Consider the following 24868-nt stretch of genomic DNA (forward strand, 5'->3'; position numbering starts at 1 on the left):
CGCACGACACAATGGTCTACAGTCCAACAGCCAATCAGGACGCACGACACAATGCACGTTCAGACGATGTAAAAAAAAAATTAAAAATCCGTGGAACAGCGAGGCCACGAAAGATGAACCGCGATATAACGAGGGACAACTGTATTTGGAATTCCGGCCGCGAGTATCATAGCAACCAAAGAGCCAATCAGGAGCGAGGCTGTTGAAGGTAACGCCCCTTTTCTAGTGAAATAAAAACCCCAGGATCATGTAGAGGGTTAATACGAACATTTAAGAACAAAATGAGTCTGAAGCAGCAGAGACAGAGAGAAGGGACAAAAAACAAAAAATAAAGTAAAAAAAATAAATAAATTAAATTACTCAAAATAACCCAAAAAACAAAAGAAACAGAACTTAAAATAATAAAAAAGTAAAAAATAAAAAAATAAAATAAAATAAAGAACTCAAAATAACTTAAAAAAATAAAAAAAATTAATGAAAAAATAAACTCAAAATAGCTCAAAATAAAATAAAACAGTATCATGTAGAGGGTTAATACGAACATTTAAAAACAAAATGAGTCTGACAGACGCAGGGACAGAGAGAGGACACAGTTTGTCGGTGAAGCATAGATCACGTGGACAGGCTTTTGTTATGAAATGTAATCCGTGTTTTCCTGTTTAATGTATTGTCGTATAAACGTGACGCTGCTTCGCTCAAACGCATAAAAAACCTCGAGACGTATCTGTGTTTTCAGATCGACTCGATGAACAGGCGTCATAAAAATTAGACTAAACTGTTTTTCAGGACTAATAAAACGGAACATTTTAAGCGTTAAATCGTCAAATCGTCCGTTTCCACCGCAGAGAACGAAGCACCCGTCTCCATGGTTACATACAAAAACAACTGACCCCGTGGTATTTAGGGCCCGTATTAACTTAAAGGGCCCATTTTACCTTAAACGGCCCACGTGACTCTATTCTCTGATCTGTTTTAACGTCGTTTCCTCGTCACACACAGACCTGGAGTTGTGTTTTTTTGTTTCATTCTCACACGTTTAACACACAAACCTGCAGATTTAGGCTGAAAACACTCTGTTCCACCTTGTGATGTCATCGTGTGGTAAAACAGGAAGAGCGTTTTGAGCTTTGGACATGTACACAGATTTGTTTGTGTGATATTGGAGCAAAATTACACTTAAATCCAGTATTTCCAGCACAGGCGGAGATGTGTCGAATAGTAAATATTATGGAGAAATGCTAAATTAGAACATAGAGAGTTTTGTTTATAGTTAAAACTACAAAAATCACCTCAAAAAGAGACAGAAACACAAGTATAATCTGTGATATAAGAGTGTACAGTGATGTTTCTGCCGTATTTGAACCTGGCCCCAGACTTTTACAGCTCGTTTTTATCACATTCCAGATGCATTCTTAAAATACCAAAGACAAAAACACTTCTATATATTGAAGTTTGTCAGTGTCGTCCTTGTATTTCCAAAGTCTTTAAGCTCGTCTGTGTCGGGTCAAACTGCAGGACGGTTTGAGGAGAAGCGCAACTTTTCACAAATGTCAGAAAAAAAAACATAAAAAACCTTGTGTTTTGTCATAGAGGCGAGCGGCTGTAAGAGGCTTTACACTTTAGGGGCTGTAGGGGCTTTAAACTGCAGTTATTTTAATCTTTGTGCAGGTGAATATTATGAGATTTGTGTGACTTTAACCTCCTGAGACCTGGCGTCCTCATCAAACACATTTTGGGTTGTTTAGGCCACAGTGCAAATTTTTAGAAGAAGAACAGCAACAAGAACATGTTCGGTTTTGATTATTTTTAAGAGTTTAGAATATTTATTTTTATTTTAATGTATTTTTATTTTATTTTTTATTTTATTTATTTTCTTATTATTTTTTTAATTTAATTTTGTATTTTTTATTTCATTTAATTTTTATTTTTTATTTAAAGGCATATGTCTTCCTGCACCTGTCAATAGCAAAAAAAAAACCCATGACAGACGTGTTTTAGCTGCAGAACGTCATGTCAGTCCTGAGGTGTTTTATAAATGCTCCAGGTCAGTGCTCGACATAAACAAATCTTCATCTTCGTCTTTATCCTGTTCTTCGTCACGGTCTTCATCACGGTCACGGCGCTGAGTGATATCGTAGCTGTTAATCGTGGAGTGTTTCCGTGTTTGTCACCCGCTCTGGCACCGTTTCCTCGTGTCGAGAGCTTATTTCCTGGAACATGTCAAACAAAACAATTGTAAAAACAAAAGCTGGATGTTACGTGGAACTGTGCCCTCCACCGCCGCCCCCACCTCTGCCCTCCGACACCACCCACACCCTCCACCGCCGCCCCCACCTCTGCCCTCCGACACCACCCACACCCTCCACCGCCCCCACCTCTGCCCTCCGACACCACCCACACCCTTAAATCCACTATTTTCAAGACGCCATTTAGTCGATCTGCCCCCGTTTAACCTCCACCTGTGCCACGCCCCCTGTGCCACGCCCCCTGTGCCACGCCCACTGTGCCACGCCCACTGTGACACGCCCACTGTGACACGCCCACTGTGACATACATGCCTACTCTTGTCTCCTCGTTCTTGTCTCCTCATTCTCGTCTCCTCTCATGTCCTCTCTCTGCTCCTCATTTTCTCTTTCGTCTCCTCGTTCTCATGTCCTCTGTTGTCTCCTTTCTCATCTCCTTGTTTTTGTCTTCTCTCTGGTCTCCTCGTTCTCGTCTCCTCTCTCAGCTCCTCATCTTCTCTCTCGTCTCCTTGTTGTCGTCTCCTCTCTCATCTTCTTGTTCTCGTGTCTTCTGTCAGCTCCTCGTCTTCTCTCTTGTCTCCTCTCTCGTCTCCTCGTTCTCCTGTCCTCTCTCATCTCCTTGTCTTCTCTTCTCTCTCGTCTCTTCGTTCCCGTCTCCTCTTGTGTTTTCTCTCATGTCCTCTCTCATCTCCTCTTTTTCATGTCCTCTCTCATCTCCTCGTTCTCGTTTCCTCTCTCATCTCTTTTTCATGTCCTCTCTCAGCTCCTCGTTCTCGTTTCCTCTCTCATCTCTTTTTCATGTCCTCTCTCAGCTCCTCGTCTTCTCTCTCGTCTCGTTCTCGTGTCCTCTCTCGTCTCCTCGTCCTCTGTGATGCGCAGCTGTCCATAGGGGGCGCCGACAGCATGCGACGTTTACAGTGACGTGGATGATATCGATTTAAAACGTGTAAATTATAACGTAATGATCCTCGGGCGTCTGGAACAGCAGAAGTGTCTGATTCAAACTCGATCATAAAAGTAACATGATCTTGGAGGAGTTAAACGTTTTCGCCTCGAGGTTCAGATCGTGCTGTGGTTTTCCCCGTGTTGTTGGATCTAATGGGACAGACTCACGCTCCACATCTGCGGAGCTTTGATCCCAAACAGCTCACAGATTACAGAGATCTGCAGCTCACACCTGAACAGACGCTCAGGAAAAGAACTCAGGCTTTAGTCACACGTTTTGTGCTCACTCTGCAAAAACAACACCGTGTTTTTATTTCTGCTGTGGAGTTATTCCTCTGCCTGGGTTGTCCCGCAGTGTGGCATTACCTGTCTCTGTCTCTATGGAAACAAACCGCAGGAATGTTTTTTTTTCCTCAGTAAAAACTCGTGTGATAATATTATATAATCACTACATGGACTTTCAAGCTTCAGTTTATGGATGGAACTGTGTGTTTTGGGTCCAGTGTTTATCGTGGGGCTTTTTCTTTTGCAGAAATGGTCCGGTTTTTGTTATTTTAGTTATAATATGATACGATTTTAGCTGCAGAGGGGAGACTGCATCACTTCTATGGCCAATTCCAGCTTCATTCGTCTGTTTATCTGTTGCAGCTCGTGTTTTTTAAAAGAAACTGTCTTTTTAAAAATACTTTAACGGGATTTTCTTGCTGTATATTCTTGTTTCTCGCAGTATTTCTCTGTAGCGATAAATCGTGCTTCAAAATGTGTTATTGTGTCGTATCCGAGGTGTGTTTAATGCCGCACTGCGAAACATTCCAGGTGAAGCGAGTGCAGTTTGAACGTTTTCCACAGATTTAACTGGATTCTTTATTTTTATTTCCGTGCAAAATTAAATATGAAGTGAAAATCTGCTGTGAAAATGTAAAATAAAACATTAAATCTGACGCCTGTGATTTTGGGAAATAAAACGAGATCGTGACAGTAGAAGAAGAAGAAAGTAAAATAAAATTAAACTGAAAGAACCTGCTCTTTAACTAAAATAAACAGAATTAATATTAGTTCTACGATGAGTAAACGGTGTCACTCTGATCCACTGAGACAAAAGCAGATGTTTTGTGTTTTTTACAGAGGAAAAGTCCTGTGTCGATCCCGTAGTTATAACAGTGTGGTTTAACGTGACCTTTGACCCCGGTCCCGCCTCTAACCTGCTTATTTGCTCCGTGTTTTTGTGTTTTTTTAAAAGCAGGTTTAGTCTTGAACTTGAACTTCCTCGTAAATATTTCACTCGTAGAATTCCACACCTGTAAAGTGACGTTTTACTGGACCTGGGCCGTTTCTGTGGGAAACAGAGACGTCCAAAGCCCCGCCCACTTCCCCCTTTCCCCGCCCACTTCCCCCGACGGCAAACAAAAACTAAAACTTTGGATTTTCTTCTGTCTCTGTGCTCTGTCTCTGTGCTCTTCTTCTTCTGTCTCTGTGCTCTTCCTCTGTCTCTGTCTTCTTCTTCTGTCTCTGTGCTCTTCTTCTTCCTCTGTCTCTGTCTCTGTCTTCTTCTGTCTCTGTCTTCTTCTGTCCCTGTGCTCTTCTTCTTCTGTCTCTGTCCTCTGTCTCTGTCTTCTTCTTCTCCCTCTGTTTCTCTCGTTGCTGTGTCTCTTTCACAGTTATTCATACTTGAAAAGCTCTGGCAGATCATTAGTCATCATTGCTAGACAGAGTAACACGCAGAAACTCAAGCTGCTCCTCCTGTCGCCAGGGCAACACGGGACAGAGTGTGTGTGTGTGTGCGCGACTGTGTGTGTGTGTGAGAGAGAGAGAGTTGGGGTGTGTGTGTGGATATGTGTGTGAGTGCGCCCATGTGTGTGTGTGTGAATGTTGTAACTTGACCTGGTCCAGTGATGCCACTTCAATCGAATGCCGTCCCAGTGTTTCCTGCTGCATCAGAACAGGCCCAGGGGGATGGTGTGTGTGTGTGTATATCTGTGTGTGTGTGTGTGTGTATCTGTGTGTGTGTGTATCTGGTATCTGTGTGTGTGTATATCTGTGTGTGTATAGCTGCATGTTTAGCGGATGATGGCTGTGCATTGTTGGTTATTTTGGGCGCACACACACATGTGAAGGGGTGTGACCACATTTAGCTCGTTCACTGAATCCACTGTGGCCCCTGGACTCTGGAGCTTGTTATCCTGTGTTTACCTCAGGAACAGAACCGGGCCCTCCTCCGGGGCCCTCCTCCCGGGCCCTCCTCCCGGGCCCCGTCCCGCTCGGGCCGGAGATCCCGTTGCATAGTTTATTTTAGTGGCACCTTGACTGCATCCTGTTAACATTGACCCCAAAGGGGAAGATGGCCGCCCTTTGATGTAAATAAAGATTGGTGTTCCTGTTGGATCCTCGTAAGCCGCCTCTCACTGCACATTTGTCATTATATAAGCCGCTGTCTTTAGCACATGTGCTGGGCCGGCCCGTCGCAGATGTGTGAGCTGCTTTTAATACGACACATATTTGATGTAGCGTCGGACGCGTCGCCTTCGAGCGCGGCCCATTTGTCTTTGTAGCAGCTGCACATTTGAAACTGGCTCAATTGAAGATTTAAACAGAACAAAACACAGGCCCATTTTGGTCCGCGGCGCGTCTTAACAGGTTCTGCTCGGCTGAGCGCGGCCTCATCCACGGCGCTCGCTCTCAGACCCACTGACCGTGTTCCCCGGGGACCTGCTTTCACCTCCGAGTGGCTGTGACTTAAACTCAGTCTGAGCACATCAAATATTCAGATCTTAAAAGCGAAAGTGTTTCTGAAAATGCTGCGAGTCGAGCTGTTTTCACCATTAGCACGTTTCTACACGACTAACGTGAGAATGAACTTGTTCCTTAATCCGCTTCATTTAAACTCTTGTTTTTAAAATGGTTGATGCAGATTTAAAGGTAAAGTGTTTTCTGTCCCCACACAGAGCTCATGGACACTCGTGCGGCGCGGCCCTTCAGCTTCTCCTTTAACACCAGCGACTACCGGATCCTGCACATGGACCAGGACCAGGGCCGGCTGTACCTGGGCAGCCGGGAGTACCTGGTGGCCCTCGACATGCACAACGTGAACAAGGAGCCCCTCATCGTGTGTACAAATGCTTTTCATTCTTAAATCCGGGCTGTTTGCTACAAGCCTTAAGTCTCTAAATCTAATAATCCTCCTTTTGTTCTGTACCTCAGATCCACTGGCCGGCGTCAGCGAAGAGAAAGGGAGAGTGCCAGATGACGGGAAAAGGAAAACAGGTAGGATCGTGTTCCGTCCTGCTGCTTCCTGCCGTTCGTGCTGTTCGTGAGTGGGGCAGGTTGGCAGGACAAAGACGATATTTAAGAGTCTCTTTTGTTACTCAGGGCGAATGTGCCAACTTTGTACGGATGATAGAGCCGTGGAACCGCACCCACCTGTACACCTGCGGGACGGGGGCGTACCAGCCCATCTGCACCTTCATCAACCGGGGCTGGAGAGCGGAGGTCAGCACGGACGCTTCACCTTTGACCTCTCTGTTCTGTGTCATGGGACGGTTTCCTCGTGGATTTTGTTTTGCTTTGTCTGGAAGGTTCCACAGTCTGGCATTAAAATGATCTATTGTTTGTTTATTCAATACTAGGCTCAAAAAAGACTTGGAAAAAATGCATTCTTAGTGTGAATAGGGTCGCCTCTCCACAGATCTGGCCTGTAATTTGACCTACTGAAGCTTCTCTGCTGTAGAGTCAGGTTCTTCTTCTGTAGAGTCAGGTTCTTCTGTAGGGTCAAGTTCTTCTGTAGAGTCAGGTTCTTCTGTTGGGTCAGGTTCTTCCACTGTAGAGTCAGGTTCTTCTGTAGGGTCAGGTTCTTCCACTGTAGAGTCAGGTTCTTCTGTAGGGTCAGGTTCTTCCACTGTAGAGTCAGGTTCTTCTGTAGGGTCAAGTTCTTCTTCTGTAGGTAGAGGTTCTGCTGTAGGGTCAAGTTCTTCTGCTGTAGGGTCAAGTTCTTCTGTAGGGTCAGGTTCTTCCACTGTAGGGTCAGGTTCTGCTGTAGGGTCAAGTTCTTCTGCTGTAGGTTCAGGTTCTTCTGCTGTAGGGTCAGGTTCTTCTGTAGGGTCAGGTTCTTCTGCTGTAGAGTCAAGTTCTTCAGCCTTAGGGTCAAGTTCTTCTGCTCTAGGGTCACGTTCTTCTGCTGTAGAGTCAAGTTCTTCTACTGTAGGGTCAAGTTCTTCTGCTGTAGGGTCAAGTTCTTCTGCTGTAGGGTCAAGTTCTTCTGCTGTAGGGTCAAGTTCTTCTGTAGAGTCAGGTTCTTCTGTAGGGTCAAGTTCTTCTGTAGAGTCAGGTTCTTCTGTAGGGTCAGGTTCTTCCACTGTAGAGTCAGGTTCTTCTGTAGGGTCAAGTTCTTCTTCTGTAGGTAGAGGTTCTGCTGTAGGGTCAAGTTCTTCTGCTGTAGGGTCAAGTTCTTCTGTAGGGTCAGGTTCTTCCACTGTAGGGTCAGGTTCTGCTGTAGGGACAAGTTCTTCTGCTGTAGGTTCAGGTTCTTCTGCTGTAGGGTCAGGTTCTGCTGTAGGGTCAGGTTCTTCTGCTGTAGAGTCAAGTTCTTCAGCCTTAGGGTCAAGTTCTTCTGCTGTAGGGTCAAGTTCTTCTGCTGTAGGGTCAGGTTCTTCTGCTGTAGGGTCAAGTTCTTCTGCTGTAGGGTCAAGTTCTTCTGCTGTAGGGTCAGGTTCTTCTGCTGTAGGGTCAAGTTCTTCTGCTGTAGGGTCAGGTTCTTCTGCTGTAGGGTCAAGTTCTTCAGCCTTAGGGTCAAGTTCTTCTGCTGTAGGGTCAAGTTCTTCTGCTGTAGGGTCAGGTTCTTCTGCTGTAGGGTCAAGTTCTTCTGCTGTAGGGTCAAGTTCTTCTGCTGTAGGGTCAGGTTCTTCTGCTGTAGGGTCAAGTTCTTCTGCTGTAGGGTCAGGTTCTTCTGTAGGGTCAGGTTCTTCTACTGTAGACTCAGGGGGACAGTGATTTGTTCATGTTTTTTCTTCTGGTTCCTCGTGAGATTTCAGTTCTTTTTTCTCTCTTTTCTGTTCTCCGTCTGTAGGACTACCTGTTTCGACTGGTCCCGGGTTATGTGGACTCTGGGAAGGGAAAATGTTCGTACGATCCCAAACAGGAGAACGTGGCCACTCTGATCAGTGAGAAGCAGCAGACACACACCAAAACACACACCAACTAAATCTGGACTTGTTTATTCTGTTTTTTATGGCTTTTGTCGGGGCTTTTTCTGTCGTTAATGTCGATATTTTGGCTTTAAACAGCATTTATTTATTTAAAACACAAACATCATGAGGTAAAAATGATCCAAATGTGTTTTTTAAAAAGTTATTTATCATTAAAAGTAACGACAGAGCAGGTTTTAAAAATACAAATTAAATATGATGAGACGTTTTGGACCGATTTATAAACCAAAACAGGATGAACCGATATCGACTGAACCGATATCTGATAGATCAAAATGTTCAATATTGGCACCAGTATCTGACACCAGTATCGTATCGGTGCATCTCTAGTGATTCCATAAGTGTTACCTACAAACGGCGATGTAAACAAAGGCATGTCCGCAGGGTGGATGAAGGTGGATGAAGGTGGATGAAGGTGGATGTGTTGATGACAGAGGGAGAGGTTTTTCTTTTTCGTCCAAACATAAACGTCGGCCTCTGTTTGTTAAATACTGTCCCACAAAGTAATAATTATAAACCGCTGAAAACCTGCCCCGTGCACTTTAAACCCATAAAACGCCTTTGACCTGGAGCCGTGACGTCGCTCGTGTTCTGTCGGCAGATGACAGTCTCTACGCCGGCGTCCACATCGACTTCATGAGCACAGACGCGGCGCTGTTCAGGACGATGGGCGGGAGGACGGCGATCAGGACGGAGCAGTACGACTCGAGGTGGCTCAACGGTAAGTGAGGGGTGTGTGAGCGTGTGCGGGTAGAACGTTTTGATTAAAGGCTTAACCTCCTCCCTTTGCTCCGCCCTTTCATTCCCCCAGAGCCGGTGTTTGTGGAGATCCAGCAGATTCCCGACAGCGCCGAACGGAACGATGACAAACTCTACATTTTTTTCCGGGAGAAGAGTCTGGACTCAAACGGAGCCAGCCCCAGTGTCCTGGCCCGAGTCGGACGAGTGTGTTTGGTGAGGCCCCACACAGCAGTGAGAACCAGGGACCCATACACACATGGGTTTACACGGGTTTAAACGCACGGGTTGACACACACACGGGTTTACACACACGAGTTTACACGCACGGTTTACACACACGGGTTTACACACACGAGTTTACACACACGGGTTTACACACACATGGGTTTACACACACGGGTTTACACACACGGGTTTAAACACACGGGTTTACACACACGGGTTTACACACACGGGTTTAGGGTTTGAAGAAGAAGAAATGATGCACAAATTAAAATCCAGGGCTGTCAAACGTCGACAAAAACCTGTTATACATATTATTATATTCTCAAAACTAGACACTCGCTTGAGCAGGTACGATACTGACGCCCCGAGTTTTTACTGTAGACTGTGACCATAGTCTGTTCATATAAATGCACGTAGCTAACCTGCTAGCCGCCGCGTTCCAAACAGGAAGTGATCATGTGTGCACTTCCACTTTCTGTGTAAAAACGCATCATTTTGGTCTTAAATGTTCGTATTAACCCGCTCTACAATGATTATTTCACTATTGTGTCTGTAAATCAAGATATGAACATTAATAACAGACAAATCCGGCGCCTTCTTTCCCCGGCGTCGCTCCCGTTAGCGTTAGCAACAGGTTGGATTGATGCTATAACTGCTCTGGCCTCGTCGAGCTTCATTTGGAGTCGCACTCACTCAGTCCATTTCTTTGTACAGTCTGCGGTTAAATCTGCATAACGCACAAGTAGTTCCGGCAACAGTTAAATCACAGTCTGTATCACTGCTCTGAGGCCGTTGCCGTGACGTCGCCGTAGCAACGGGTAAACAAACGCTCAACTGCTCTGAGTAGAATGTAGGGACTAGCTTCGTTTAAAACACTGAAATAACTGATATTTGAGGGATTTACAGACAGTGAACGGGCTTTTCACATTCAAAGGTGAGACTTTTAATATTGTCGCCGTGGTAACAGCAGTAAACAACAACAAGGAGCCGTTTAAAGGTCCAATATTACATAACATTGACCCTTGTAGCTTTAATCCATGTTATAATGTTGTTCGATCATCAAAAAACAGACCTGGAGTTGTGTTTTGTTCCATTCACACATGTTTGAGTCACTTTATTATTAGTCTGTTACATCTCCAAAGCTCAAAATGCGACGTTCCACCTTGTGATGTCATCAAGTGGTAGTTTTCAAGTTGAACAGCTCCTTTTACCTTTAGTTCAGTCGAGATAAGAGACAACACCAGGACTGAAATGATCCAAATGATTCTAGAAATGAAGGTGTGTGGAGTTTAAAAACACAGTGGAGCACTTCCTGTATCACCACATGATGACATCACAAGGTGGAACAGAGTGTTTTCAGTTTGAGAGAAGAACTCAGGCTAAATCTGCAGGTTTGTGTGTGAAACATGTGAGAATGAAACAAAAAAACACAACTCCAGGTCTGTGTGTGACGAGAACAGAGGAATATGGGCCCTTTAACTCTGTGTAATATGGGCCCTCTGTGTGATATGGGCCCCTGTGTGATATGGGCCCCTGTGTGATATGGGCCCCTGTGTGTCAGTGGGGCCCTCTGTGTGATATGGGCCCCCTGTGTGATATGGGCCCCTGTGTGATATGGGCCCCTGTGTGTCAGTGGGGCCCTTCACACAGGACAGAGTGGTTCCTCTGAGTTTAATCCTTGTATAAAACTGAGCTGTTTATATTAGATTTTCCTAAACGACTCTCTCTGCAGCTGTTTAAACTAAAGTCTTAACTATCGCAAACTTCTCAGGACTCGTCGTTGTTTATATAATTCCTCTAGTGGGCGCTGTGCCAGTGATTGTCTCCGAGGAACTGTGCCTGGAATGTTTCACAGCAGGGCATTAAACTGACCTAACTGGCATTTAGTCACTTGCAGTTTTTATTGTTGAAAAATACTGAACTAAAAATAATAAAAACGTTTCATTTTGGTCTTAAATGTTCGTATTGACCCTCTACATGATCCTGGGGTTTTTATTTCACTATTGTGTCTGTAAATCAAAATATGAACATTAATAACAGACAAATCAGAAATGTTTTATCTCATTTTTTAAGGTAATTTTAGGTTGTTTTTTTTTTTTAGTTATTTTGAGAGTAGGTTGGGTTTTTTTTTTAAATTTAGGTCATTTTGAATTCATTTATTTATTTATTTTTGTTATTTTGACTTTTTTTCCAGTTATTTTGAGTTTTTTTGTTGTTGTTTTTTTGTTATTTTAAGTTTTTCTTTTATTATTTTGAGTTCATTTATTTATTATTTGTTATATAGATTTTTTTGTGTTTTTTTTTGTTATTTTGCTTTCATTTATTTATTGTTTGTTATTTTGAGGAGTTTTTTTGTTTTACTTTTTTTTTTTTTTTTTTTTTTTTTTATTTTGAGGGGTTTTTTGGGTTTTTTTTTTAGTTTTTGTTTTTTTTTATCTGTGTCCCCTGTCTGTCCCTGCGTCTGTCAGACTCATTCTGGTCTTAAATGTTCGTATTAACCCTCTACATGATCCTGGGGTTTTTATTTCACTATTGTGTCTGTAAATCAAGATCTGAACATTAATAACAGACAAATCAGGTCATTCTTTCCCCGAGGTCGCTCCTGTTAGCGTTAGCAACAGGTTTGATTGGCTCTTTGGTTGCTATGATACTATAATATAATAAATAAAAGCTTAAGGCAGTAGCTAATGCTAACATGTCATTTTCTGTAAATAACATTTGTCGCACTGGTTTTATCGACACAATTTACCCTGAAATAAATGTATTAAAAGGAGAATAATAAAGGCGACGAACTTCAGTCGAATCGTTTTGAGACAAACTCAGAGCAACGAATGTCTCACAACGCGTGAGAGCGGAATTTTCAGATTTGTACATGTAAAATTACAACGTTGTAAGTGTAAGACGATATTTGTAATTGTAAAACGATATATTTGTAAGTGTAAAAAACTTGTTTTTTTATTTTGCCGATGTACAAATCAACATTTACGTGTTCAAACTTTTTGGAACAGTTGTCCTCAGACCTGACCGTCCGACAGTCGCACGTTTAACGAGTGTTTTCTGTCGCTCTTTTCTCAAACACCTGGAAAATGTCGTGATGTCATTTGAAATACTGCACAAAAAAAATCTAAATCTGTATCACTAAACCCTGATCTCCATTCTGTCTCTCTCTTTTTGTTTGTCATGTATTCTCTCTATTTCTCTCCCTTGTTTGTGACATATTCTCTCTTTCTCGTTTTTGTGATGCATTCTCTCTCTCTCTTTCTCTCTCTTATTTGTGACTTTCTCTCTCTCGTTTGTGACATATTCTCTCTCTTTCTCTCGCTTTTTCTTTCTCTTGTTTGTGACATATTCTCTCTTTTTCTTTGTCTCTCTTTTTCTTTCTCTTGTTTGTGACATATTCTCTCTTTTTCTTTGTCTCTCTTTTTCTTTCTCTTGTTTGTGACATATTCTCTCTCTTTCTCTCTCTTATTTGTGACATATTCTCTCTCTCTCTTTCTCTTTGTGACTCTCTCTCGTTCGTGATGAAGAACGATGAAGGAGGGCAGAAGTCCTTGGTGAACCGCTGGACCACGTTCCTCAAAGCGCGGCTGATCTGCTCGGTGATCGGGGATGATGGCGTGGAGACTCGCTTCGACGAACTACGTGAGGAGCCAATCAGATCAGAGACTGACGGAGGGGGAGGGCGGCGGCCATTTTCATTTGTTGTCTCGTTTTTTTTCCCCACAGGAGACGTGTTCATTCAGCCCACTCAGGACGAGCGTAACCCGATGGTGTACGCGCTCTTCACCACCGCCGGGTGAGTGGTTTGGAGACGTCTCATATTTGTGGCGTTTTTAGGGAGTGTTTCTGTCGTTCTTCGTTTATGAACTGGTGATGAAACATAAACGGAAAAGACTCGAGGGCAAAAACACGAGAAAAACATGTTTTTCAAAAGCCACACAGTAGTTCAGCTGGTGTTTATCCACTGATCCGAGGTTGGAGGTTCAAATCCCGCTCTCGTCGTTAACATCATCGGTCGAGCGGTCGCTTCCACTGACCCTCGGGCTGGCGGTGCGATTCCGGCTCCCACAAATGAACGATGTTGTTGTGTCCTTGGGCAAGACGCTTAAGGCAAGACAAGTTTGTTTGTACACTGGTCCCTGGTTCTAAAAATAAATAAGTATCATCTTTATTTTTTACATTATTCTCTCTGTTTTTGTCTGTAAAACCCCTCACCACACACTTTATACACTTTTCTCACACACTCTTCCTTTGTCTTCCTCCTTCTTCCTTTTTCTCTTTCTTTCTTTTTTCTTTTTCTTTCTTTCTTTCTTTCTTTCTTTCTTTTTCTTTCTTTCATTTTCTTTTTCTTTTTTCTCTTTCTTTCTTATTCTTTCTTTTTTCTTTCTTACTTTTTCTCTTTCTTTCATTTTTTTCTTTTTTCTCTTTCTTTTTCTTTCTCTTTCTTTTTTCTCTTTCTTTCTTTCTTTTTCTTTCTTTCTTGTCTTTCTTTTTTTCTTTTTCCTCACCACACACTTTATACACTTTTCTCACACAGGCGTTAACATTTTCTCACATTTCTCTCTCGTTTAAACTCTCTCAAAGTTCAAACCTTCGTAGGCGTCTTTGTCGGTGCAGAACGTTTCATCGACATTGTGGGTTTTGTCGGGGAGAAAACAAATTGCAAACGTACAGCACTTCAGAGTCACACTGAGATCCAACGTTTATGTAAATTTGTCTGAACACATTCTGTACTGGACAGGAGACACGGCACGGAGGAGACTGATGGACAATGGTCTACAGTCCAACAGCCAATCAGGACGCACGACACAATGGTCTACAGTCCAACAGCCAATCAGGACGCACGACACAATGGTCTACAGTCCAACAGCCAATCAGGACGCACGACACAATGGTCTACAGTCCAACAGCCAATCAGGACGCACGACACAATGGTCTACAGTCCAACAGCCAATCAGGACGCACGACACAATGGTCTACAGTCCAACAGCCAATCAGGACGCACGACACAATGGTCTACAGTCCAACAGCCAATCAGGACGCACGACACAATGGTCTACAGTCCAACAGCCAATCAGGACGCACGACACAATGGTCTACAGTCCAACAGCCAATCAGGACGCACGACACAATGGTCTACAGTCCAACAGCCAATCAGGACGCACGACACAATGGTCTACAGTCCAACAGCCAATCAGGACGCACGACACAATGGTCTACAGTCCAACAGCCAATCAGGACGCACGACACAATGCACGTTCAGACGATGTAAAAAAAACAAAAAAACATGTAAAACTGCACTAAAAAAAATCTGCGAAACAGCGAGACCACGAAAGGTGAACCGTGATATAGTGATGGACAAATGTATTTATTTTTGGCAGGTATCGATACTCAAAGTCCCACTGACAGAAATGAAACCAGGACTAAACCAGCACTAAACCAGGACTAAACCAGGACTAAACCAGCACTAAACCAGGACTAAACCAGGACTAAACCAGGGCTAAACCAGGACTAAACCAGGACTAAACCAGGACTAAACCAGGGCTAAACCAGGACTAAACCAGCACTAAACCAGGACTAAACCAGGACTAAACCAGGACTAAACCAGGGCTAAACCAGGACTAAACCAGGACTAAACTAAGACTGAACCAGGACTAAACCAGGACTAAACTAAGACTGAACCAGGACTAAACCAGGACTAAACCAGCACTAAACCAGAACTAAACCAGGACTAAACCAGGACTAAACCAGGACTAAACCAGGACCACTATGAACCTACTGACACTGGGGGATCACACAGATATAAGACACAGTTATAGGAGTTTTAACGTGGAAAATCACACTGTGTCGTCTAAAGTGTTTTTATTCTCATCGTGGTATCGGTTTCGAGTATCGAGTCTTTAGTATCATGACCGCGCTCGTACCTGCGTGAACCAGAGATGCTCTTTCAGTTTTAATTACTACATTTTTGTGGTTTTTAAAGTGACATTCCTCCTGTCACTGAACGTCTCTGTAATAATATCTGTTTGTTTTGTAGTTCCGTGTTTAAAGGCTCTGCGGTCTGCGTGTTCTCCATGTCCGACATCCGGAATGTTTTCAACGGGCCCTTCGCCCACAAGCACGGGCACAACTACCAGTGGACCGAGTACACGGGCAAGATCCCCTACCCCCGGCCCGGGACGGTATGTGGGACCTGATGATCTCAAACACTGAAACTGAACTGTCCTGTGTTTAATGTTTGAAATGGACGAATGCACTAATGATTATTATTTTATTTATCATTTTATTTTATCTTTTCAATTGTTTTTTTTATTTATTTATTGTTATTTTATTGTTTTATTTTTATTTTGCTTATTATTATTATTATTATTATTATTATTATTATTATTATTATTGTAATGATTTTATTTTTAATTTATTATTTATTTATTTTATTTTTTATTGTGATTATTATTGTTTTACTCATTTTTGTTTGTATTATTGCAGGACGCTCATAAGAAAGAGTCCGGTTCCCTCATTGGGCTCTTAAAATAATTATATATAAATAAATGGTTTAAGTAAATTTCTTTATTTTATTTTATTTTATTTTATTTTTTATTTTTTATTATTAGTCTGATTCTCTCATTGGACTCTTAAAATAATGTCATAAATAAATGTTTTTATTTTAATTTATTATTTATGTTATTTTATTTCATTTTATTTATATATTATTATTATTTCTTTATTATTGTTTTGGCCCATAAAATAACGATATATAAATAAATGAATAAAAATGAATGGACACATTGGTCAATCACAACGGCGGCCATTTTAAGTCGTATTATTTCCTTCACAAACAGCAAAATGTCCATCTTCTTCCCTTTATCTGGGGCCGGGTCACGGGGGCAGCTGTCTAAACAGGGACCCCCAGCCCTCCCACACCCCAGACGCTTCCTCCAGCTCCTCCGTCCCCAGCAGAGACACTGTCCCTCCGGCGTGTCCTGGGTCGTCCCCGGGGCCTCCTCCCTAAATCTTCATGTCATAAACGTCTCACCCTGTAGTTTAGATCTGTACAAACACGTCCTGTCACTTCAGATTTAAGTGTTTTTGTTGAAAGTTGCAGTTTATCCTTTTCCTAATCCGTTGTTGTTGTTTCGATATTTCTCTTTAAAATTCAAAAACGAGAATTCCCAGATGATCCGTGTCTGTTTTTCCCAGTGTCCGGGAGGAACCTTCACTCCAGGCATCCGCTCCTCCAAGAACTTCACAGATGAGGCTGTGAATTTCATCCGGGCCCATCCCCTCATGTTCCACCCCGTGTACCCGATCCACCGGCGCCCCCTGGTGGTGAGGACGGGGGTGGATTACCGTTACACTGCTCTGGTGGTGGATCAGGTGGACGCGGTGGACGGACGATACGAGGTGCTGTTTTTGGGAACAGGTGAGGAGAAAAGTTTGAACTGTTTTAACTTTATACAAGAACTTTTGAAGGTAAATCTGTGGACTGATTTTAAATTTCTGTTTGTTTTTATGCTGGATTTTTATTTAAGCTGTTTTAATTCTGTTTAGGAGGATCAAACTCAAACTCACACTGGGCCAAAATTAAAAACTAAGTCAAATTTATGAGCCAGACTTAATGTTTAATGAAAAATGTCTGCGCCTGATTTGGAAACAAACTTTAATTTTGCTTAAACACAAAATCTGGAACAACTCAAGTTTGATTTTACAAATATTTGAGAAATTAACTTTGAAATAAACACACATTAGTAGTGTTAATTTCTTTTTTAAATAAAATAAATTATACCGGCTCTAAAGCACATCTCACAGGCCAAATATATTTACATCGCGGGCCAGATTTGCCCCCGGACCTGAGTTTGACGTGTGTTCTACAGTCTCTATTACAAAAGAAATGTTTTTAGAGCTGCACCGATACAATACTGGTATCAAACATTGGCGCTGATCCGTGAACATTTGCTGGATCAGGTATCGGCTCCAAAATATCGGTTCAGTCGATATCCTGGTTGGACAGATAAAGTGATGTAATAAAACTATCTTTGCCGTGTAACTAAAGTCTGTTTTCTGCTCTGGTATCGGTCGATATCGGTAGATGCTTAAAAGCCTTAGTATCGAAATCAGTATCGAAAATGAAAAGAGCTGCATCGGTGCCTCTCTAATCTTTATTTACACATTTTAGGAACTTTTAGGAAAATGCAGGTACCATAAAAAATATATAAAAATAAAGATGTTGCAAATAAAATCAGGGAAACTTGGGGCGACTGTGGTTCCATGAGACACAGTTGTACTTTTCGATATCGCGCTTCACTTTTCTCAGTCTCAGTGAAAGTGTTTATAAAAATGACCCAGTGACCGCGTCTAAAATGAGCCTGAGACTTTTAGTTTTGGTTTGTCAGAAAAGATTCTCACAGTTTCCCTGATGCTGAAGCTAAAACCTCACACACATCTGTTTAATCTGATCTCGTTTGTTCCTCTTCAGATCGAGGGACCGTGCAGAAGGTCATCGTTCTGCCCAAAGACCCGACCTCGATGGAGGTGCTGACCCTGGAGGAAGTGGAAGTGTTTCGGGTGAGTCTGGATTTGAAACACAAACAGAAGTAAAACAAACATGTCACTGATTCATGTTTGATTTTCAGACTCGAGCCGCCGTCAAGACAATGAAGCTTTCATCCAAACGAGTAAGACGGAGTTTACTGCTGTGGACTGGTTTGGTCCAGGGGGGCGGGACTTAATGTTCTGCTGTAACCGTGGCAACACACTTTTTTTACAGTGTTTTTAGAGCTAAAATTATAACAAAAATGCATTTGTTTTTTCTTTTACTTTCTGTTGATGCGTCAGAGGCGACATTTTGTCCCAGACACAGTGACACTGAACAGAAAAGGCAAAAGGAAAAACATGATGTGCTCACAAATGTGTTTTTTTACAATCAGGTCAAGGCGATGTTAGGATCAGGGTCAAGGTCAGAGACAGGGGCGGAGTTAGGACCAGGGTTCAGTTTGGGAACAGGTGAGTTTGAGGTTCTGGGACAGGTCGTCTAACTGGGTCTTGAGCTGAAATGTTTAGACAAAAGAAACTCTTAAATAAACAAAGATTATTATAAATATATGATAAAACAACTGAACTTTAAATGAAGCTGTGACACGTCTGAAATAAAATACAACACTACAGCCCCGCCCCCGGACCAAACGCCGAGTATTTAGGGCGTCCCGTTCACTGACCTCACTCTGACCTTTTCACTCAGAGGCCGCTGTGGTTTGTTTATTTTTAAAGAACTTCTCATTATGTTTTTCTTCATAAAGAGACGTAAACTTGCTCTGATAAAAGACAAAATGATGAGAAGAAAAATAAACGTCTCCTCTGCTGATGTGAAACTGTAGATTTGAAATGACAGAGACGTGCGAGACATGAACAGCCTGATGTTTGTAAAATGATAAGAAGCAGCAAATAGAACTTGTCCAAAACAGAAGTATTAACAGTTACTCAAACTCTAAATAAAATCTTAAATCCTTCTGTAAACAAAATATATTTAAACCCGGGTCTGTCCGTTTTTCAGATTTTTATGTCCCAAATTTTATCTTACATTTTTTTCTACAGTTTTAATTAAATCAAATTTGCTAAATGTGAGATTTCTTCATATTCACCTGCAGCGTCTCGCCCTAAACCAGCCCTATGGAGCTTGAGTCTTTATGGTTCTCATCTCTGTTATAATTTACACATTTTAAATCACAAAATTCAACTAAAAACACTTCAGAAAAGAAACAAATCTACTGACTTTCACATCAGAAAACTGTGGTGTCCAGTGGAGCTGACGTCGCCGTAAACGTCGTCACACTAAAGCGCCGCCTGCTGTAGCGCCCCCTATGGACAGAGGCACGTCGCACTACAGCAGCACGTTTTTATACATTTGTACCAAAATGACGACGCGACGCTGCAGAATCCTACGAGTATCAACGATTAAGAAAATAAAACTGGAGAAGGAAGAGCGGACGTCACAGTGGGCGTGTCACAGTGGAGGTGAAAACAGGGATTTATGGACAAAATGGCGTCTTGAAAATAGTGGATTAAAGATTAAACTCAAACATGAATCAGTCCAAATGAAACATCAGAGGCTCAACGAGAAGAAACGACTGAAACAGGAGAAACATCTGAACAGTTTGCAGCGTCGCTCGACTTTAGGCCCTGACATGTGCGTGTACATGTGGGGGTGTGGGTGTGCGTGTGTGTGTGTGCGTACACATGTTGTGCCGTTGTGTTTTGTTAAACTTCCCGACTCTGCCCCCTGTGTTCCTTTAGCAACAGCTGTACGTGTCGTCGGACGCGGGTCTGACCCAGGTGTCGTTGCACCGCTGTGGCGTGTACGGGCGGGCCTGCTCCGACTGTTGCCTTGCCCGGGACCCTTACTGCGCCTGGGACGGGGAGAGCTGCTCGGCCTTCACCCCGTCCACCAAGAGGTCGGCGCCGCGGGTCAGATGTGCTGTTTAGGTCCATACGTTCCAGATTATTCTCACGGTTTTGTTTTCTCAGGAGGAGCAGACGACAGGATGTGAAACATGGAGATCCACTGAGACAGTGCAGAGGTTTTAATGCTAAAGGTGAGGCCCAGACGCCATCGAGGCCCAGGCGCCATCGAGGCCCAGACGCCATCGAGGCCCAGACGCCATCGAGGCCCAGTTTAAAGGCCCATATTAACTTAAAGGCCCCATGTTCCTTTATTCTCTGATCTGTTCTAACGTCGTTTCCTCGTCACACACAGACCTGGAGTTGTGTTTTGTTTCTCACATGTTTAACACAAACCTGCAGATTTAGCCTGAGTTCTTCCCTCAAACCGAAAACTCTCTGTTCCACCTTGTGATGTCATCATGTGGTGATACAGGAAGTGCTCCACTGTGCTTTTAAACTCCACACACCTTCATTTATAGAATCATTTCAGTCCTGGAGTTGTCTCTTATCTCGACTAAACTAAAGGTAAAAGGAGGAGTTCACTTGAAAACTTGATGACATCACAAGGTGGAACAGAGCGTTTTGAGCTTTGGAGATGTAGACAGACCATGAAGACCAATGAAGCTTGTCACCAAAGCATTTGGAGCCAAGTTGTGTACTAGGAATTCTGACCGCGAGTGTCATAGCAACCAAAGAGCCATGGAATGTCTCACAGTATGGCTTTAAAGTATCTCCTCGGTGACTCTTAAATACGTTTTTGTGTGTTTCAGTGGAGAAGCGGCTGAAGGAGACGGTGCAGTTTGGGGTGGAGGGCAGCAGCACGTTTCTGGAGTGTCAGCCTCGTTCTCCTCAGGCCACGGTCAAATGGCTTTACCAACGCGAAGGCAAACGGAAACTGGTGAGCTACAGCGCGCACATTAGCATTAGCACGTTAGCATTAGCACGTTAGCATTAGCACGTTAGCATTAGCAATCTATATATTTACATTTTGTCCTTTATTTCAACGTGATTCATTTCTTCTTCCAGCTGAACCGAGTCGGGGGCGTTTTAAAGACCAACCACGGAATCCTGCTGAAATCTCTCAACCAATCGGACGCGGGTTTGTACCACTGCCTCGCAACAGAGAACAACTTCAAACACACGGTGGCTCGCGTCGCTCTCCGCATCTTGGACCGGGATATAGTTTTAGCTCTGACCGGTCAAGACGAAGACGAAGAGCCCAAAACGCGCCACCCTCCTCATCCTCAGCCGCACCTGTCCACGCCGTTTCCCCCGGAGATCAGACTGATAAACCAGTACTGTCAGTCGTACTGGGACCAGCTCAGCCCCAAACAGCAGCAGAGGAAACGCACCAGCCGCAGGCACACGGAGGGACAGGACCAGGGTCTGGGCTAGAGCCCAACGCAGCATTTTGGACTAAGATGGATCCACACACACTCATGTCTCAGCTCCGCCCCCGAGGTGAAGGGTCACGGTCAGGCCTGTCACGAGAGCACGTTCTGAAGAGCGACATTCTGTATAAACTAAACGATAAACCATAATGTTTGTGTAAACCGTCAGTGTCCAGGTCTGATTTAGCAAAAGATGAAATTAAATCTGTCCACTGGAAACTTCTACAACTCTCCTACAACTCTCCTACACTCCTACAGCTCTCCTACAACTCTTCTACACTCCTACAACTCTCCTACAACTCTCCTACAACTCTCCTACACTTCTACAACTCTCCTACACTTCTACAACTCTCCTACAACACTCCTACACTCCTACAACTCTCCTACAACTCTCCTACACTCCTACAACTCTCCTACACTTCTACAACTCTCCTACACTCCTACAACTCTCCTACAGCTCTCCTACAGCTCTCCTACACTCCTACAACTCTCCTACACTCCTACAGCTCTCCTACAACTCTCCTACAGCTCTCCTACAACTCTCCTACAGCTCTCCTACACTCCTACAACTCTCCTACAACTCTCCTACAGCTCTCCTACACTCCTACAACTCTCCTACACTCCTACAACTCTCCTACACTCCTACAACTCTCCTACACTCCTACAGCTCTCCTACAACTCTCCTACAGCTCTCCTACACTCCTACAACTCTCCTACATCAATTTGTCCAGTCGACTGATCTCAGTCTGGTCCTCGTCCAATCAGATCTGTTTATTTCAGTGACACATGTGAAACGAAGCAGCTCATTGGTCGCCTCTGGTTTACAGATAAAATCACATTTCCACAGTTTAAACTTCGCTCAGTGATTCTGCACAAATCCAACATGTTTTTCAGCTCTGTGAGATTTTTTTTCCTTAATTTTTTCCGATGCGGACGGCGCGTGTCTCTGATTGGCTAATCCACCTGTCAATCATCATTTGAAAACAGGGACCAGACTCACATTTTATTGGAGAAGTGTCTGGATCGAATCTGTAAAACACTGATATGGTTTAAAAAAAGAGCTGCACTAAATAAAAGACACAGGAGTTTAGTGCTAAAGTTTTATCTTTATAATGAGACACAGAAAATCTCAAATCTTAGCACGAAAAATATAGTTCCCTCTTTTTATTGAATAATGACTCCACATAGATATTATTCTAGAGATGATTGTGTTTCTCGCGGTGACAGGCCTGACCCCGGTGGCCGTTCTGCTCGTGCGGTTCACACTGTCAGTGGTTTCATGTCAGATCGATCTAAAATATGTAAAGATTTGTATATTTGATTTTTACTTCATCTGTTTATTGTTTTGCTGCTTTAAGGTTTGTGCTCTTTAGTGGGATTAAAGACGCACTGTGTACATTTTCTGGCGCCGCGTTGACACCTGCTGCTCTCCACAGACTCTCGGACTGGACTGATTTTCTTGTTGAGTTACAGACTTTTATTTTTGTTTTTAAGCCGCAGCTGTTTCACATTTTGGATTTAGTCTTTGGAGCTTTTTACAGACCGTAGACTCTCATGTAAAGTCTCCCACTCTCAAACACACAAACACAGCTCCAAAGGCTGAACTCTGGAGATGAAGCTGGATAAACATGTATAATGCCACACTGCGGAGCATTCTAAAAAGCAAAAACGTTTTCATAGAGACCAGCAGGTGGCGCACCCTCTGCCAGAAATGTTACACAAATGTTACACAAATGTTACACAAATGTTACACAAATGTTACACAATGTGTCTTTCACATGTGGCTGTTCAGATTCAGATCAATTCACTGGAGAAACTTTGGTCGTTCACTGCAAAAAATAAATCACATGTTCAAACAGAATCAGAAAAATAAACTTTATTTTATAAAAAAAAACAAAAGAGAAAACGTCAAGAAATAATTAACTGAACCTGAGAGATTTTTTGCAGTGTAAGCGGCTGTGCTCAACTTTCAGAGTGGACATGTGTCTCAGAGTGGACATGTGTCTCAGAGTGGACATGTGTCACACAGTGGACATGTGTCACACAGTGGACATGGACAGAAAAACACATTTTTGTACAAAGGCTGAGCTGAATCATCGACGCGGCCCCGTCGCCGGGGTCGTGTCGCCGGGGTCGCGTCGCCGGGGTCGCGTCGCCGGGGTCGCGTCGCCGGGGTCGCGTCGCCGGGGTTGTGTGTGACATGTTTGTTCTGGTGGCTCTTGTGTCATGTTTTTGAAAATAGGAAGTCGTTGCACTTTACTCCCCTCCACAGTAAAAGCTCCTCGTCATTTGATATAAAACATCACCCAGAAAAACAGCCACATTTTCTGTTAAATGTGTTTTTGCCGTTTAAGTACAACAATAATCCTTTTATCGGCAATTAATCAAATTTTAACCAAATTTCATAGGTTTAAATTGTCTGACAAGATTTTTGTTTTTATAAAGAGGTCGACAGCCCGTCCCTCGTCAGGGGAAGCAGTTTGTGAAAAATGGCACTTATTAAAAGTTTGTGTCGTTTATGTTCATAAAATCAATAGACTCTGTGCACAACAGCGCCCTCTACCTCACCGTTAGCATCACTACTTCCTGTCCAGTTTTATCTCTGAGGTTTTTGACGAGTCTCGCTAAAATTAATAAATATTAAAAGATGAGGCAGTGGACAGGGGTCAGGGGTCAGAGGGTGAGGGGGTTAAGGGCAGACAGTGGACAGGGGTCAGAGGTCAGGGGTCAGAGGGTGAGGGGGTTAAGGGCAGACAGTGGACAGGGGTCAGAGGTCAGGGGTCAGAGGGTGGACAGGGAGCTGCAGGTGGACGTCACTGACACGTTAAACACGACACAAATAAAATGAACGTCTGTGTTTAGAAAGAGACACGTTTGTGTCTGAATGCTAACGCTAATGCTAATGCTAATTTTGATGCATAATAAATATTAAAAGAACACCACAGAATTAAGCATTCTACATTTACAAACAATAAGGTAGTTTTAATTTTATTTCATTTGAGTTTTAAAAGGTTGTTTATTTTAAGTTTTTGATTTTAATCAAAGTGAGTGTTAGCTTTGAGACACAGCTAGCGTGCTAATGTGCACAGAGCCTATTAATGTGTTTTAATAGGCAGAAAATCAAACTGAAATAAGGACCAGGACTTATATATATATTTTTCCACATCACGCGTTTAGCTGCTCCGGTTGTTTCTGTTTCCATCGTGTTCCCTTTGCTTCTCTTTTACTGTGTTGTTCAGTAAAGTGTTTCCTGCTAAACCTGGACTTATTTAAACTAAATGTAATATATAATGCTAATGTAAAGTGGTGATGCTTTTGTGTTCAAATCGTATGCTAATGCTAATGCTAATGCTGCATGCCCATATGTTGCAAGTTGTAAATGTTCCTGTTTCTCTTCTCAGTCGTGGTGTTTTTGTACCGTTCGGTTTAAGCTAATTCCATTTGATGTGGTCAGACTCGCGGTGACCGACAGTCGTGACGTTTGCGTGTTTCTTCCAGTTCTGCACTTTTGTTGGTGGTGGATTTTCGAGGGAACCTGAGAATTTTTTGCACATTGGGGAAAAAAAATGAACATATTTTTGGTTTGTACATTACATTTTAAAATAGGATGGAAGCCGTTCAGACTGTATATTTCATTGTTGTGTCTCGTGTTGTATTTCAGACATAAAAAAGCACTTCACTCTAAATGTGC

General features: G+C 42.9%; 1 protein-coding gene across 2 annotated transcripts in view; it reads left to right on the forward strand.

Annotated features, from left to right (window-relative positions):
• The window catches only part of LOC117373290 (semaphorin-3F-like), a 35703-nt gene extending 10840 nt beyond the window's left edge, over positions 1 to 24863 (forward strand). Inside the window, exons 3-18 of one of the 2 annotated variants that reach the window (XM_033969246.2) lie at positions 6131 to 6291; positions 6387 to 6449; positions 6555 to 6674; positions 8248 to 8341; positions 8988 to 9107; positions 9198 to 9340; positions 12880 to 12994; positions 13079 to 13148; positions 15390 to 15534; positions 16550 to 16772; positions 17826 to 17914; positions 17983 to 18024; positions 19640 to 19797; positions 19871 to 19938; positions 20557 to 20684; positions 20813 to 24863. In XM_033969246.2, coding sequence (XP_033825137.1) covers positions 6131 to 6291; positions 6387 to 6449; positions 6555 to 6674; positions 8248 to 8341; positions 8988 to 9107; positions 9198 to 9340; positions 12880 to 12994; positions 13079 to 13148; positions 15390 to 15534; positions 16550 to 16772; positions 17826 to 17914; positions 17983 to 18024; positions 19640 to 19797; positions 19871 to 19938; positions 20557 to 20684; positions 20813 to 21181 — 2108 coding nt within the window. In that variant the 3' untranslated portion in view covers positions 21182 to 24863. Of the gene's footprint in view, positions 1 to 6130; positions 6292 to 6386; positions 6450 to 6554; positions 6675 to 8247; positions 8342 to 8987; positions 9108 to 9197; positions 9341 to 12879; positions 13149 to 15389; positions 15535 to 16549; positions 16773 to 17825; positions 17915 to 17982; positions 18025 to 19639; positions 19798 to 19870; positions 19939 to 20556; positions 20685 to 20812 lie in introns of both variants that reach the window. The other variant, XM_055222823.1, reaches the window with a different exon arrangement.
• Positions 24864 to 24868: the final 5 nt, after the last annotated feature.

This window comes from Periophthalmus magnuspinnatus, chromosome 7 (genome assembly GCF_009829125.3).
Source record: "Periophthalmus magnuspinnatus isolate fPerMag1 chromosome 7, fPerMag1.2.pri, whole genome shotgun sequence".
NCBI classification, from domain to species: Eukaryota; Metazoa; Chordata; class Actinopteri; order Gobiiformes; family Gobiidae; genus Periophthalmus; species Periophthalmus magnuspinnatus.